Genomic DNA, 15116 nt, shown 5'->3' with positions numbered 1-15116 from the left:
ATAAAATATGGCTTTACCCTACTCAGTTTCTTCAGATTTTGTCTCCAATCCCCATCACAAAAGACATTTACATCATTCTGACTCAGTACAGGTTCCTAGAAAACAAAAACAACCGCCAAAATAGAACAGCCTATATGAAGTGGCACATTGATCAAACTCAACAATACAATGTCTTTTTGATGCAATAAAAAAATTAAGTGTGTTTATTACATTATTGTTTTTGTAATTGAAGATTTGCGTTACTTGGTGATTAGGCCAGCAGTCAATGTCAGTGCACGGCAATGATATTATTGCCATGCGCTGCGCGCTGACGTCAGCTGCCTCTCTCTGATAGGCCAGCAGCCGTTTTAACGACTAAACCGAAATCGAACCAGCAAGACAACACTGCTCGGGAATTGGAGCAAGGTGAGTATGTGTTGTTTTTATTTTCTATAGTTTTTCTTTCTACTTGTGCTGGTGTATAGGAGGCTATGTGAAGGCTCATAATGTCTATAAGGGGCTATGTGGAGGCTCATGCTGTTTATAGGGGGCTATGCGATGGCTAATAATGTCTATAGAGGACTATGAGGGCCTCATAATGTATGAGGGGCTGCTGATAAGTCTTTGGCTTTTCGATCTTTTTTTGTTTCTATGGTAATGAATGTTACATCACATGAAAGCCTTATGTGTCTAATATATGTTTTCAAAATTTTTTGTTTGTTGCTTATGGCAATAGTGTTCTACACACGTGGGGAAACAAAATGGCCGAGTCTAATGCGACATTCACAGTAACTGAGAGCAGAGGAGTGATAAAATTCTTGTTTCTGCAAGGAAAGCCCACGAAGGATATTCATGGTGATATGTCGCAGATATTGGGGGATCAATGCCCTTCATATTCCACAGTTAAGAACTGGGTTGCCAAATTTAAAACAGGCCACTTCAGCACCAATGATGAGGAACGTCCTGGACAACCCAGAGTGGTTGTTGTTCCGGAGATCTCAATGCTGTGCACAACCTCATACTGGAGAATCGACGAATTTCAGCTAAAGCAATAGCAGACATCGTGGGGATTTCCCGTGAACGTGTTTGTGTCATTATCCATGAACATTTGGACATGAGGAAGATATCTGCAAAGTGAGTCCCCAACTGTTTGACAACAGATCAGAGAAACATTCGAGTGAAAACTTCCTGGTGTCTTTGTTAGCGTTTCTGGACTGATAAGAACTTCCTGGATCGACTGGTCACTATGGATGAGACCTTGATTTATTTGTATGACCCGTAAAACAAGGAGTAGTCAAAAGATTGATGGCACAGTGGTTCCCCTCGTCCAAAGAAGTTCAGGTTGCAAAAATCAGCCACTAAGGTGATGGCGTCTGTGTTCTGGGATAAGTAGAGCGTGCTGCTAGTGGACTACCTTCAAAAGGGTTCTGCCATCAATATAAAGTATTACGTGAACTTTTGGACCAATTGAAGGCAGCTCTGAAAGCCAAAAGGTGCAGCAAGCTGTCCAAAGGAGTCTTGTTCCTGCAAGACAACATCTCCGCTCACACTGCACAAGCGACCATGGCAAATCTGGCAGAGCTGGACTTCCAGCTGGTTGACCAGCCACCTTAGTCACCAGATCTAGCTCCCTCCGACTACCATCTGTTTCCAAATCTGAAAAAACACCTCAAGGGTACCATATTTTACACCATTTCTGATGCCACGGTTGCTATAAATGCCTGGTTTGAGGCACAACTGAAATCCTTCTTTTTGCTAGGCTTACAGAACTTGGAATACCGATGTAAGAAATTGGTTGACACCAGTGGAGACTATGTAGAATAAATGTAAAGTTTCATCATCCTATCTTGTTTTTTTCTGGGTAAAGCCAAAGACTTATCTGTAGCGCCTCACATATGTGTGCTCCCACTATATAGTGGGGCTTTATGGGGGCCTATACTGTAAATAGTGAGGCTATGTGGGAGCACATGCTGTAAATAGGGGGCTATGTGGGAGCCCATTCTGAATATAGGGAAGCTATGTGGGGGCTCATAATGTATAAAGGGGCGCTACGTGAGAGCTCATTCTGTATATAGGAAAGCTAAGTGTGGACTCATAATGTATATAGTGGGGCTTTTGGTGGGGAAGCTCATGTAAAAACTTGCAAATCTAAGCAGCCCCATAGGTTATAATGGGTGCATGTGGTATTCATGGAAGAAACGGATACAGGTACTGAAAACACGGACATGTGAAGGAGGCTTAAGAGAGTATTGATAAACATGTGAATAGGTATGGCAATGAGGTTATTGTCAAATTACTCTACCGCCTAACATGAAAAAAATAGCCCAAAGCTTAGTATAAACTGCCATTATGAGGTGCTAAAAAAGAAGTCTTAATAGCCTCAGCATTAAACCGTGACTCACCGATAATTGCTGTAGCCAATCCCATAGCAGGATGCTAAGGATTTTGGGGTCAGTCTCTGTGGATACTTCAGCCCAAGCTCCCTCTTCATTTACAATATTCTGTATGTTTAAAAGGAATAAAAATGAAATTAAAATTAATTAATCCAGTCCATATGGGTAGTACATGTTATTTGTGTTCTTCAAGTGTTCACACCGTGGTTATTGTGTTTGTTTGCCACATAAATTGGGAAATATAGCAGTCCACAGAGTTTAAGAAGCCAAATATATGTGAAAAGTATATTTTCAGTATTCTTTCAGTGGTATACATCATGCACGAGTACGTCAGAGGTATAGGTCTGGGGTATTTCTCAAAGTGAACAGAAGACTCCAACATATGCTACTAAACAGCAATACAGAGGTTTACATATCTCATGGGACCCCCCATAAAATGTTGTAAAATATAATATGAACATTAAAATTGCACCCATGCCAAATCCATGAAAATGAACATTACTGTAGTCATAATACAGAATAAATATTAGAGAACTATAAAATAAATATGCTCCAAGGACTATTAAGGCACCATTCCAGTGTTTTTTTTCTTTTTTTTTATTTAAGAGCTAGAGGGGTGCTTTAAATGTAAGTGTCCTGTCCTCTGTCTTATGGTCACCTGCTGCCGTCTTCATCTGATTCCAGTGTCCCTCCAGCAATTTGTGACATGCCGGAAACTCTATTGTTTCATGGAGCGTGTTGGAGGTCACTACTCAACGCATCTCTAAGGGAGCCCCGTCCTGGCCCCGTTATAGCTCTCATAGAGTTGCATTGAGTACTTGTGGTGTAATTTCTGACTTTCGACTAGTCAGAAGTTACTGGCATACGTGACAATGTGGGACCATAGTGACGCCAAAAAATGGATGAAAACTGTGCAGGGTAAGTTAAGTAGGGGCAGGGGCCTTAGATTAAAGCCCCACTCCACTGGACTGGTGCTTTAATAGGGTTACCCAGCCCACTGCAAATTTTCAGCAAGCACTGTAGCTTACCAATTCATAACAGTGAGTAACATGCACACTAATAGGAGTCAACAGTACTTGCAGTTTCGAGTGATTGTCACATCACTATACCAATTAATTTCTCATCCGCTTCTATCAATAGAACATTGAAAGAAGCAAGAAGAGAAAGTAGTTGGCACTAGACAGCAAGTATACAATTTGCAAGTGGAGCTGGATCCTAACAGTGTGTGTTGTACACACAGTTAGTATTAGGCAAATTGCAGTGCTTTCCAAAAAATTTGAATGGGCTGGACAACCCCATTAAAGGGTATGTCTGATTTAGAAAAAAAAATATTTTTCTCCCATTTAGAAATGTTATCTCTTGGAGCAAGATGAGCTGAGAACCCACTTAAAAGGATGAGTATATGAGCATTATCACCTGCAGGTAATCCGCTCTCTGCTTTATCATTAACTCTGGGATTTCCAGTCCAGCCATGGCTTCTGCAATGCACAAGATATGATGTGGAGTAGTTGGATGACATGGCTCTGAGTCTGCAACACTGTCTCTCTGTTAACGGCCAGAAACAGTCAATCACTTACACATTACAAATACTAAAAATCAACTTAGTAAGTACAATTCAAACAGCGCTCCAAATGTATTTAAAGAATATATCAGCAATGTTCATGTCTGATTAAGAATTATCAGGAATTACTTGCATGATGGTTTCCCTATTATTTTCATGTATACCCAAAAGACTGGCCTTTAAAATTGACGATGGAATCCAGAATACAATAATGAATCTATAGATTATTTGCATGTACAGTGGGTATGGAAAATATTCAGACCACTTTAAATTTTTCACTCTTGGTTTCATTGCAGCCATTTGGTAAATTCAAAAGAGTTCATTTTTTCTCATTAATGTACACTCTGCACCTCATCTTGACAGAAAAAAACCCGAAACGTAAATATTTTTGCAAATTTATTAAACAAGAAAAACTGAAATATCACATGGTCATAAGTATTCAGACCCTTTGCTCAGACACTCATATTTATGTCACATGCTGTCCATTTCCTTGTGATCCTCCTTGAGATGGTTCTCCTCCTTCATTGGAGTCCAGCTGTGTTAAATTAAACTGATGGGACTGGATTTGGAAAGGCGCACACTTGTCTATATAAGACCTCACACCTCACAGTGCATGTCACACCAAATGAGACTCATGAGGTCAAAGGAACTACCCAAGGAGCTCAGAGACAGAATTGGGGCAAGGCACAGATCTGGCCAAGGTTACAAAAGAATTTTAGCAGTACTCAAGGTTCCAAAGAGCACAGTGGCCTCCATAATCCTTAAATGGAAGAAGTTTGGGACCACCAGAACTCTTCCTAGACCTGGTTATCCAGCCAAATTGAGCAATCGTAGGAGAAGAGCCTTGTGAGAGAGGTAAAGAAGAACCCCAAGATCATTGTGGTTCCAGAGATGCAGTAGGGAGATGAGAGAAAGTTCCACAAAGGCAACTATCACTATAGCCCTCCACCAGTCGGGCATTTATGGCAGAGTGGCCCGATGGAAGTCTCTCCTCAGTGCAAGACATATGAAAACCCACATAGAGTTTGCAAAAAAACACATGAAGGGATCTCAGACGATGAAAAATAAGATTCTCTGATTTGATGAGACGAAGATAGAACTTTTTGGTGATAATTCTAAGCAGTAGGTTTGGAGAAAACCAGGCACTGCTCATCACCTGCCCAATACATTCACAACAGTGAAACATGGTGGAGGCAGCATCATGCTATGGGGGTGTTTTTCAGCTCCAGGGACAGGATGGCTGGTTGCAATTGAAGGAAAGATCAATGCGGCCAAGTACAGAGATATCCTAGAATAAAACCTCTTCAAGAGTGCTCTGGCTGAAGGTTCACCTTACAACAATACAATGACTCTAAGCACACAGATAAAATAACAATGGAGTGGCTTCAGAAGAAATCTGTGACCATTCTTGACTGGCCCAGCCAGAGCCCTGACCTAAACCCAATTGAGCATCTCTGAAAAAAGCTGAAAATGGCTGTCCACCAACGTTCACCATCCAACCTGACGGAATTGGAGAGAATCTGCATTGAAGAATGGCGGAGGATCCCCAAATCCAGGTGTGAAAAACGTGTTGCATCATTCCCAAGAAGACTCATGGCTGTACTAGCTCAAAAGGGTGCTTCTACTCAATACTGAGCAAAGGGTCTGAATACTTATGACCAGGTGATATTTCAGGGGTTTTTTTGTTTAAAAAATTTGCAAAAATTTCTACATTTCTGTTGCAGATTGTACAGTACATTAATGAAAAGAAAATGAACTTTTTTGAATTTACCAAATGGCTGCAATGAAACAAAGAGTGACAAATTTAAAGGGGTCTGAATACTTTCTGTACCCATTGTATGTTCATGATAGCTATTTACAGAGCAAATGTGAGTATACGAAAAAGATAGCAAAAGAAAAAAAGGACCCGATGGTAGTAAAAAATGGCACATTCACCCCTGAGGAAGCCACAAGCGTGTGGCGTAACGCGTGGGGTTGTTCTACATCCCCCACATTTTTCACTAACATCTTCATCAGGTTCTTTTATTGTTTGGCAGCAGGTTACCAGTTGCCTCTAAAACACCATAATCTAATATTAGGTGTTTTTTGTTGTTTTTTTCTCTAGGGGTCCAATTTACAATGTATGGCTTGATCAGCCACATGTAATGTTATTTTCCATCTTGACCTGCCCCGTTTTCTTCCCATGCTGTTATTGTTTTCATGGGTCCTGTTTGTGATTTTCTTGCTCCAACAGGATTAACCTCTTCAGCCCCCGGGCATTTTGTGTTTTTCCGTTTTGTTTTTCTCCTCTCTTTCTTCCGAGAGCCGTAACTTTTTTATTTTTCTGTCAATCTTGCCATATGAGGGCTTGTTTTTTGCGGGACGAGTTGTAGTTTTAAATGGAAAACGGAAAAAAAATTCCAAGTGCGGAAAAATTGCAAAAAAAGTGTGATCGCACAATAGTTTTTGGGATATTTTATTCACCGTGTTCACTATATGGTAAAACTGATATGTCATTGTGATGCCTGAGGTCAGTGCGAGTTTGTAGACACCAAATGAATAGGTTTACTTGTATTTAAGGGGTGAAAAAAAAATTAACAAGCTTGTCCAAAAAAAGTGGCGCACGTTTTGCGCCATTTTCCAAAACCCATAGCGTTCTCATTTTTCGGGATCTGAGGCTCAGTGATGGCTTATTTTTTGCGTCTCGAGCTGACAATTTTAACGGTACCATTTTTGCGCAGATGCTACGTTTTGATCGCCTGTTCTTGCATTTTGCGCAAAATTTACGGCAACCAAAAAACGTAAATTTTGGCGTTTGGAATTTTTTTGCCGCTACGCCGTTTACTGATCAGATTAATTGATTTTATATTTTGATAGATCGGGTATTTCTGAACGCGGCGATACAAAATATGTGTATATTTTTTATTTTTTTAACCCTTTAATTTTCAATGGGGTGAAAGGGGGGTGATTTGAACATTTTTTTTTTTTTTTTAATTTTTTTAAAACTTTTTTTTAACTTTTTTTTTTATTTTACTAGTCCCCCTAGGGGGCTATAGCGATCAGCAATCCGATCGGTCTGCCCTATCTGCAGATCACAGATACACAGCTGAGAACTGCAGATTTGGTGCTTTACTTTCAATGCCAGCTGTATTCCGGCATTGAGATGAAGTGACTCATGTTAGCTACAGGCGTCATCACATGACCCTGTACTAACATGGCAAACACCGAAAGTCACGTGATCATGTCACGTGACTTCCGATGGGGGCGGGGTAAGTCACTGTCATAGCGGCGCGCATATACATCTCTCTGCCAGATTTTGGCAGCGAGATATAAGGGGTTAATGGTCGCGGGTGGAGGCGATTCCACCCGCGACTAGCAGGCACACATGTCAGCTGTTGAAAACAGCTGATATGTGCGCGGATCGCCGCGACCTGCCCACGGCAGGGGGCGGGGATTAACCTCACACAATCCATGACGTACCCAGTACGTCATGGGTCGTTAAGGGGTTAAAGAGACCTTTCTTTATGTGTTTATAGTAGTACATATTTGTGATACTTGTTTGCTCACTGAAATCTTATTTATCCTATTGTGAATTTAGTGCATGTTGGGGGATTCCATACAGGAACACACATAATGGAATTTTACCCTGTCTGGTTTTTAAATGTTTTCATATGTTCATGTTGTCTTGAATTTTGGTGTCTTTTGAATAAAGTATTTCATGATCTCATACATTTGCTCTTTTTTTTGTATCTACATTGTCTATACCAGTGTGTAATCGGTTTAGATCCCACTTATATATCTGTGGTGCCCTCTACACTATTTTGCAACTACAGAGCACTATGCAGTGACTAAGGAAAGGTGTGTTTATTAATATCTACCTTTCATCTGTAATCCAAAACTACAGTAACAAACTGAAAGGCGGTTATCCACTAATTAGGTCATCAATTATAGATCAGTAAGGGTTCAACATGTATAAAGTATGGGTAATAAATGCATACCTCTCAACTTTTGAAGAAAAAAAAGGGAAAAAGTATCCGGCAAGCTGATCACACCGCAGCAAATTTTCACCTTGCCACTAGCCATACTAGCCGACCGCTAATGAGGACGCGACACAGACAGAGCCGCGGCATGACAATGAAGTCGGGTGAAGTTCACCTGAGTTCATTCTGATCGTGCGGCTCTGTCTGTGTCTGCTGTCATCTGCCATTCAGCTCTGCTACATGGCTGTCTGTGGCTGCTGTCAGTGGCCATGTAGCAGAGCTGAATGGCAGATGACAGCTGCTGAGAAAAAAAAGGATCACACACGGATCACACACGCATTGCACACGCACTGCAATCATGAGAAAAATCTCAGGATCGCAGTGCAGTTGCATTACACTCTGACCTAACGTGAAATCAGCCGAGTTTTTTTCAGCCAACTCGGACCGATTTTACTCGCATAGATGTGTTTCCAGCCATAGACAGATAACTGCAGCAGAATTTATGTGGTAAAAAAAGCAGCAAAGGAAACACATAATTTTCACTACATGTGAACACGGCCTAAATGTCCAAGCCCAGTGGATGTGAGCTCATTAAATCTCCGCCCACTAAAGACAATTTTGTATTGGGCGGTTTTGGTGCTTTTTTCCCCTCTATAAACTTTTACGTGGAGCCTGAAAAAAAAAGGCAAGTAAAAAAACATAATAATGATAAACTGTTGCATTTTAAAACGCACAATCAAAGTTTTATTGTAGTATTAAAAAAAGCATTAAAAACCCGGATTCACATATACACCAAAAAAGCATCAAATATGGGGGAAAACGCATATTAGAAATGCAGCAAACACTAAGAGAAGATTGTTATTGCGTTTTGTGGTATGAACAATTGTAAAAAACATGCAGAAAAAAAGCAGGAGAAAAAAAAAGAGCTACATGTGAACATGGCCTCAGCGTTACATTTTTTTAAAAAATTTTTTTATAACTTTACTAAAGAAAGATAATTCAATCAAATGATTTTTTTACGTCATTTATCGATCCCCTTAAATAATAATCTGATTGCCGAGTTGTTTGGGTCGTTATGATTACAGGTACACCAAACATGTCAATGCTATTTGCTGATTTGCGATGTTTATTATTTTATATGCATGTCTTTGCTCTTTATGTGATTCAATGTTTGGGAATTACATTATTTCACATTATTACTTTCATTTCAGATTATATTCTAATCTGAATTACTGTAATGGTATGTACATTATATGTGATACAATTTTCTTATAAATTATTATTTGTGTAATTATACATCTCTACAGGTATTCTCTTTGTACTTACTATTTTGTACAACAATTGGTGCCGTTTTACTACTGGAGGTCCTTCATCGTCCTGTCTACCAATTTGTCCATGTGTCTCTTTTGTTACAAACTTATACATGTTGTATAACAATTTAATAAAATTAGTTTTTAAAAAGAAATGATTGTATTTACTTTAGTCCTGGCAAACATTTGTTCTTTTTGGATTCTTATTACAGTTGTGCCTTTGGGACCTCCTACCCAGCCTAGGGTTACAAGCGTTTGTATCTTGTATCCACAAGCGCTGCAATGTGCAGATCATGTGATGTGAGATACTATCTAATGATCGGCACATTGCTGCGTTTATCACATGAAAGCACCGCACTATAAAGCAGGCTGAGGAGAGTGAAGTTTGATCTGGACATGCGTGCCCACACTGCTATCACTCAAGCCAGCTTCAGACGTCCGTGTTTCAGGTACGTGTGACATTCGTTTTTAACACGGATGCCACACGTACTCATGTTATTCTATACTGGTACTCACACGGCCGTGCTTTCACACGGACTGTGTAACCCCTCATGGCCCCGCACGCACACACGCAGACATGTCAGTTTTTTCTCTGGCAGCACGGGTGTCACACGAATCGCACACTGATGTGAAATCAGTGTGACACGTACTGGAGAAAACACGTGTCTTTTAAATAAAAAGATTTTCTATATTTACCTATATCCAGCGCTGTTTTCGTCAGCTCTGCTGCCTCCCGCTTCTGACCGCCACTCATTATACTCACTGAATATTCACTGCACTGATGACCTTGAAGCCGGAGCATTGCGGGGACTGCATCGGGGACCGCATCGCAGGGACAGCATCGGCAACAGCACCGCCAAAGACAGAATCACGAGGACATGTGAATATTCAGCAAGCAGTGTGTGTGCAGTGACATACAGGAGGTCTTCGGAGTTCCCAATGAACTCTGATGAACCCGTGAAGTCACCGTCCTGACACCCGCTGTAGCGCGGGTGTCGCGGAGGTATCATCAGGATGTCATCAGAGTTCATTGGGAACTCCAATGACCTCCAGGACGTCACTGCACACACACTGCTTGCTGAATATTCACCTGTCCCCACGATCATGTCCTCGGCAATGCTGTACCCAGTGCTGTCCTTGGCGATGCAGTCCCCGGCGCTGTCCCTGCAATGCTCCAGCTTCCAGCTCCTCAGTGCAGTGAATAATCAATTAATATAATAAGTGGCGGTCAAAAGCGGGAGACAGCAGAGCCAAAGGAAACAGCGCTGGATACAGGTGAATATAGAAAATCTTTTTTTTTCAAAGACCCGTGTTTCCTCCAGTACATGTCACACGTATGCAAACATAGATATCACATGTGTGACACACGTGAGACACACGTATGACACATGTATGACCATAACCCTGCGTGTGGTTTGTACCTGATTAAACACAGAAGTCTGAAATCGGCTTCATAGAGAGAGAGCCCTGTCCCCACTAGTGACCTGTCCTACTCAGTTAGTCCGATTCTAGTCTACAGACTTGAAGGGTCAAAGCTAAAATATCAACATAGATATATATGCATCGCAAAGAGATCACCATACAAGAGCAGGGTAGGTAGCAGAAGTATATTAGGAAAGTGTTAGATAGGAAGAGTTAGGATAAAAAAAAGGGAGGTCACATTAGTAGTGGAAAACCGCTTTAAGTTTGTCAGGTCAAGACCAGGCATAGGTTGATTGGTGCCCCATGTGCTATATTCTATTGATACCCACCCTAATGGCTTACCATATACAGTGCCCTGTGAAATAAAGGGAAAATCCAGCAAGAGTATCCAAAAAGGTAAATTAAAACTCCATTATTTATTTGAACTTGTTAAAAGCTTGATAAGAAGACTTGTCATGGAGTAGTTTGTTGCTGGTTTCTCCCTTTATTCGATGCCTACGTAATGCAGGAACAATTAATCCATACACATCCCTGATTATTCTTCTTCTTTTTATATTTCCAGCGGTGAGCTGGACTTACCTATTTTGTTACATTACAACCTGTGTTTAAATATTTTTCTGTGTGATGCATTAGCACTAAATAGTCTAAGTTGGGGAAGTGAAGTGACAACAATATAGGCAAAAATTACATTTATAGGATAAAATAAATAAAAATTGTCATGTGCATATGTATTTATACCTTTTGCTATGAAGTCTCTAAAAATTTTTGATGCCAGCAATTACCTTCATAAGTCACATGCTTAGTGAAAGGAAATCCACCTATGTGCAATCTAAGTGTCATATGGTCTGTCAGTGTATATCCACCTTTTCTGAAAGGCCACAGAGGCTGCAACACCATTAAGCAAGAGGCACCACTAACCAAACAATACCATGAAGACCAAAGAGATTTCCAAACAAGTCATAGACAAGGTTGTTGAGAAGTACAAGTCAGGGTTGGGTTCTAAAAAAATATCCCAATCTTTGATAATCCCCGTAGCACCATCAAATCCATTATCATCAAATGGAAAAAACATGGTACAACAACAAACCTGCCAAGAGAGGGTCACCCACCAAAACTCTCAGCCCGGGCAAGGAAAGCATTAATCAGAGAGGCAGCACAGAGACCAAAGGTAATCCTGAAGAAGCCGCAAAGTTCCCAAGTGTAGACTGGATTAAATGTCCATAAGACCACAATAAGCCGTACACTCCATAGAGCTGGCCTTTATTGAAGCGTGGCCAGAAAAAACCTTTACTTACAGACAAAAATTGTAAGGCTCGTTTTGATTTTGCTATAAGTATTGAGGAAAGTGCTGTGGTCAGATGAGACCAAAATTTAAGGTAAACCAACAAGGTAAACATGATGTCTGGAGCCAAACCAATACAACTCATCATGCTGTGGGGATGTTTTTCAGCAACACGGACGGGGAAAATAGTCCTAGTTGAGGGGAAGATGGATGGTGTGAAAAACAGAGATATTCTTAAGCAAAATCTGTTTCAGTCTGTCAGGGATTTGAGACTGGGATCGATGCTCCCTTTCCAACAAGACAATGACCTAAATAATACTGCTAAAGCAACACTCAAGTGGTTTAAGGGCAAACGTGTAAATATATTGGAGTTGCTTAGTCAAAGCCCAGACCTTAATCCAATTGAGAATCTGTGGTCAGACTTGAAGATTGCTGTTCAGCACATGAAACCATCTAATGTGAAGGAGCTGGAGCAGTTTTGCCTTGAAGAATGGGCAAAATTCTCAGTGGCAAGATGTGGAAAGCTCATAGAGACCTATCCAAAGCAACTTGCAGCTGTAATTGCCGCAATGGAGGCTCTATAAAGTACTGACTTTAGGGGGTGAATAGTTATGCACACTTAGGTCTTCAGTTATTTTGTCCTATTTGTTGTGTGCTTCACAATAAAATGAAAACCAAATGTTCACAGTTGTAGCCATGTTATTTACATGAACTGATGCAAACCGCTAAAAAACAGTGAAATTCCAGGTTGTGAGGTAGCAAAATGTTAAAAATGTCGAAGTTGATGAATACTTTTGCAAGGCACCTTAGTGCCCAAATAATGCAGTTTTACAGTATGTAAACTATTTTGCCATAAAGAGCTAAAAGTAGCACTGCAAGGCAGTTACCTAAACGAGGCTTTCTCTAACTTTTTCTACAAGGTCCTCACCTAATACACCAAGATTATATCTGGTCTAACCATCTCTAGTGGAAGACCATACTAAAATGTCAAACATCCTATATCCTCATTTTTATGTCTCCTGAACCCATTATAATACTGCAATATGTATAGACTGAGTCGGTTATGTTGCTAAACCAGACATTGCCATAGGCCTAAAAAAGGTTATACAGCATATGATCACTTCTATGAAGACTGCCTCCCCAGCCGTGCCTCACCAACAACTAAGGAGTGAAATCAGTGGTTACACCAGCCCCAAACCTTAAGACCTGGCCTAAACAACATTTTCTTAAAAGTGGAAACATGGGATTGGGATAGCAAGAGTTCCCAGTCTACAAGGACCAGTAGTGTTCCCTGTAGCTCACAAATAGAGTGTGTCTGAGTGTCTGCCTGCAGCAGGTATATTCTCCCGAAAATGTGCACGACAGAGCACACAATGACTCTGTGTGCACCGTTATAATTAATGGCCCCTTTGACACATACAGGTGCTTCTCAATAAATTAGAATATTATCAAAAAGTTAATTTATTTAGTTATTCAATACAAAAAGTGAAATGCAAAAATTATATAGAGTCATTACACACAGAGTGATCTATTTCAAGTGTTTATTTTGTTAATGTTGATGAATATCACTTACAGTCAATGAAAACCCAAAAATTATTATCTCAGAAAATTAGAAAAATTACCACAAAACAGCTGCAAACACTTCCTAAGCTAAGTTCAGTAGGCTACACAATCATGGGGAAGACTGCTGACTTGACAGATGTCCAGAAGGCAATCATTGACACATTCCACAAGGAGGGTAAGCCATAAAAGGTAGAAAAAGGTGCACAAGCAACCGGGATAACTGCAGCCTTGATAGGATTGTTAAGAAAAAGCCATTCAAAAATTTCAGAGCGATTCACAAGGAGTTCACTGCTGCTGGAGTCAGTGTCAGTGAGACAGATGTATCCAGGACATGACCTACAACTGTCGCATTCCTTGTGTCAAGCCACTCATGACCAATAGACAATGCCAGAAGCATCCTACCTGGGCTAAGGAGAAAAGGAACTAGACTGTTGTTCAGTGAGACAAAGTGTTGATTTCAGATGAAAGTAAATTTTGCATTTCATTTGGAAATCAAGGTCCCAGAGTCTTGAGGAATACTGGAGAGGTACACAATCCAAGCTGTTCTAGGGTGAAGTTTCCACAATCAATGATGGTTTGGGGAGCCATGTCATCTGCTGGTGTAGGTGTGGACCAAAGACCAAAGTCAGCACAGCCATCTACCAGGAAATGTTAGAGCACTTCATGCTTTCCTCTGCCGAAAAGATTTTTAGAGATGGAAATTTAATTTTCCACCAGGACTTGGCACCGGTCCACACTGCCGAAAGTATCAAGGCCTAGTTTAATAACCATAGTACCACTGTGCTTGATTGGACAGCATACTCAAGAGGAAGTCACGAGGAAGATGAGAGACACCAGACCCATCAATGCAGACGAACTGATGGCTGCTATCAAAGCAACCTCGTCTTCCATAACACCTCAGCAGTGCCACAGGCTGATCGTCTCCATGCCATGCCGCATTGATGCAGTAATTCATGTAGAAGGAGGCTCGGCCAAGTATTAAATGCATTTACTGTACATACTTTTCAATAGGCCAACATTTCTGAGTTTAAAATCATATTTTTCAGTTGGTCTTATATAATATTCAAATTTTCTGAGATAATTACTTTTGGGTTTTCATTGGCTGTAAGCCATAATCATCAACATTAACAGAAATAAACACTTGAAATAGATTACTCTGTGTGTAATGACTCTATATAATATATGCGTTTCCCTTTTTGTATTGAATTACTGAAATAAATTAACTTTTTGACGATTTTCTAATTTATTGAGATCCACCTGTATGTCTGAATATCGTTTTAAGAGGAGTTGGGCCTTAAGCCACGACAAGGCTACTATCTTGGAGAAGAACGCAATATGAAAGAGGCCTAAGAGATCATGAACATTAATGAGCACATGTGAGTTTCATTATTTAGAACTACATTTAAATATATGTCTTTCTCAGAACTCTGTAAAGTGATTTAACCACAATACTGTATATGCATAACTTACCTTTGCCCTGTTGTTTTCCAGTGTATATTTAGAGATATGCTGTATAATTTCAGGAATTTTTGGTTTTGATGCTTCAGATCCTGACGATTTAACAAGATCAAGTTCACACAGTCTATTGTTTACTGTATCCACCTGAGTAAAGAAGGAGTTGAATGTTAAGGTGGTGTCACACACAGC

General features: G+C 40.4%; 1 protein-coding gene across 2 annotated transcripts in view; it reads right to left on the bottom strand.

The window, feature by feature from the left end:
* The window catches only part of LOC142301605 (protein tyrosine phosphatase domain-containing protein 1-like), a 68869-nt gene that overhangs the window by 8886 nt on the left and 44867 nt on the right, over positions 1–15116 (bottom strand). Inside the window, exons 6-9 of one of the 2 annotated variants that reach the window (XM_075342634.1) lie at positions 14940–15071; positions 3789–3917; positions 2382–2480; positions 18–95 (exon numbers count right to left, since the gene is read on the bottom strand). In XM_075342634.1, coding sequence (XP_075198749.1) covers positions 18–95; positions 2382–2480; positions 3789–3917; positions 14940–15071 — 438 coding nt within the window. The remainder of the gene's footprint in view (positions 1–17; positions 96–2381; positions 2481–3788; positions 3918–14939; positions 15072–15116) is intronic. The other variant, XM_075342635.1, reaches the window with a different exon arrangement.

This window comes from Anomaloglossus baeobatrachus, chromosome 4 (genome assembly GCF_048569485.1).
Source record: "Anomaloglossus baeobatrachus isolate aAnoBae1 chromosome 4, aAnoBae1.hap1, whole genome shotgun sequence".
Taxonomy (NCBI): Eukaryota; Metazoa; Chordata; class Amphibia; order Anura; family Aromobatidae; genus Anomaloglossus; species Anomaloglossus baeobatrachus.
Note: the sequence above shows the minus strand (reverse complement) of the source record. Positions and strands in the feature narration are given on the sequence as shown.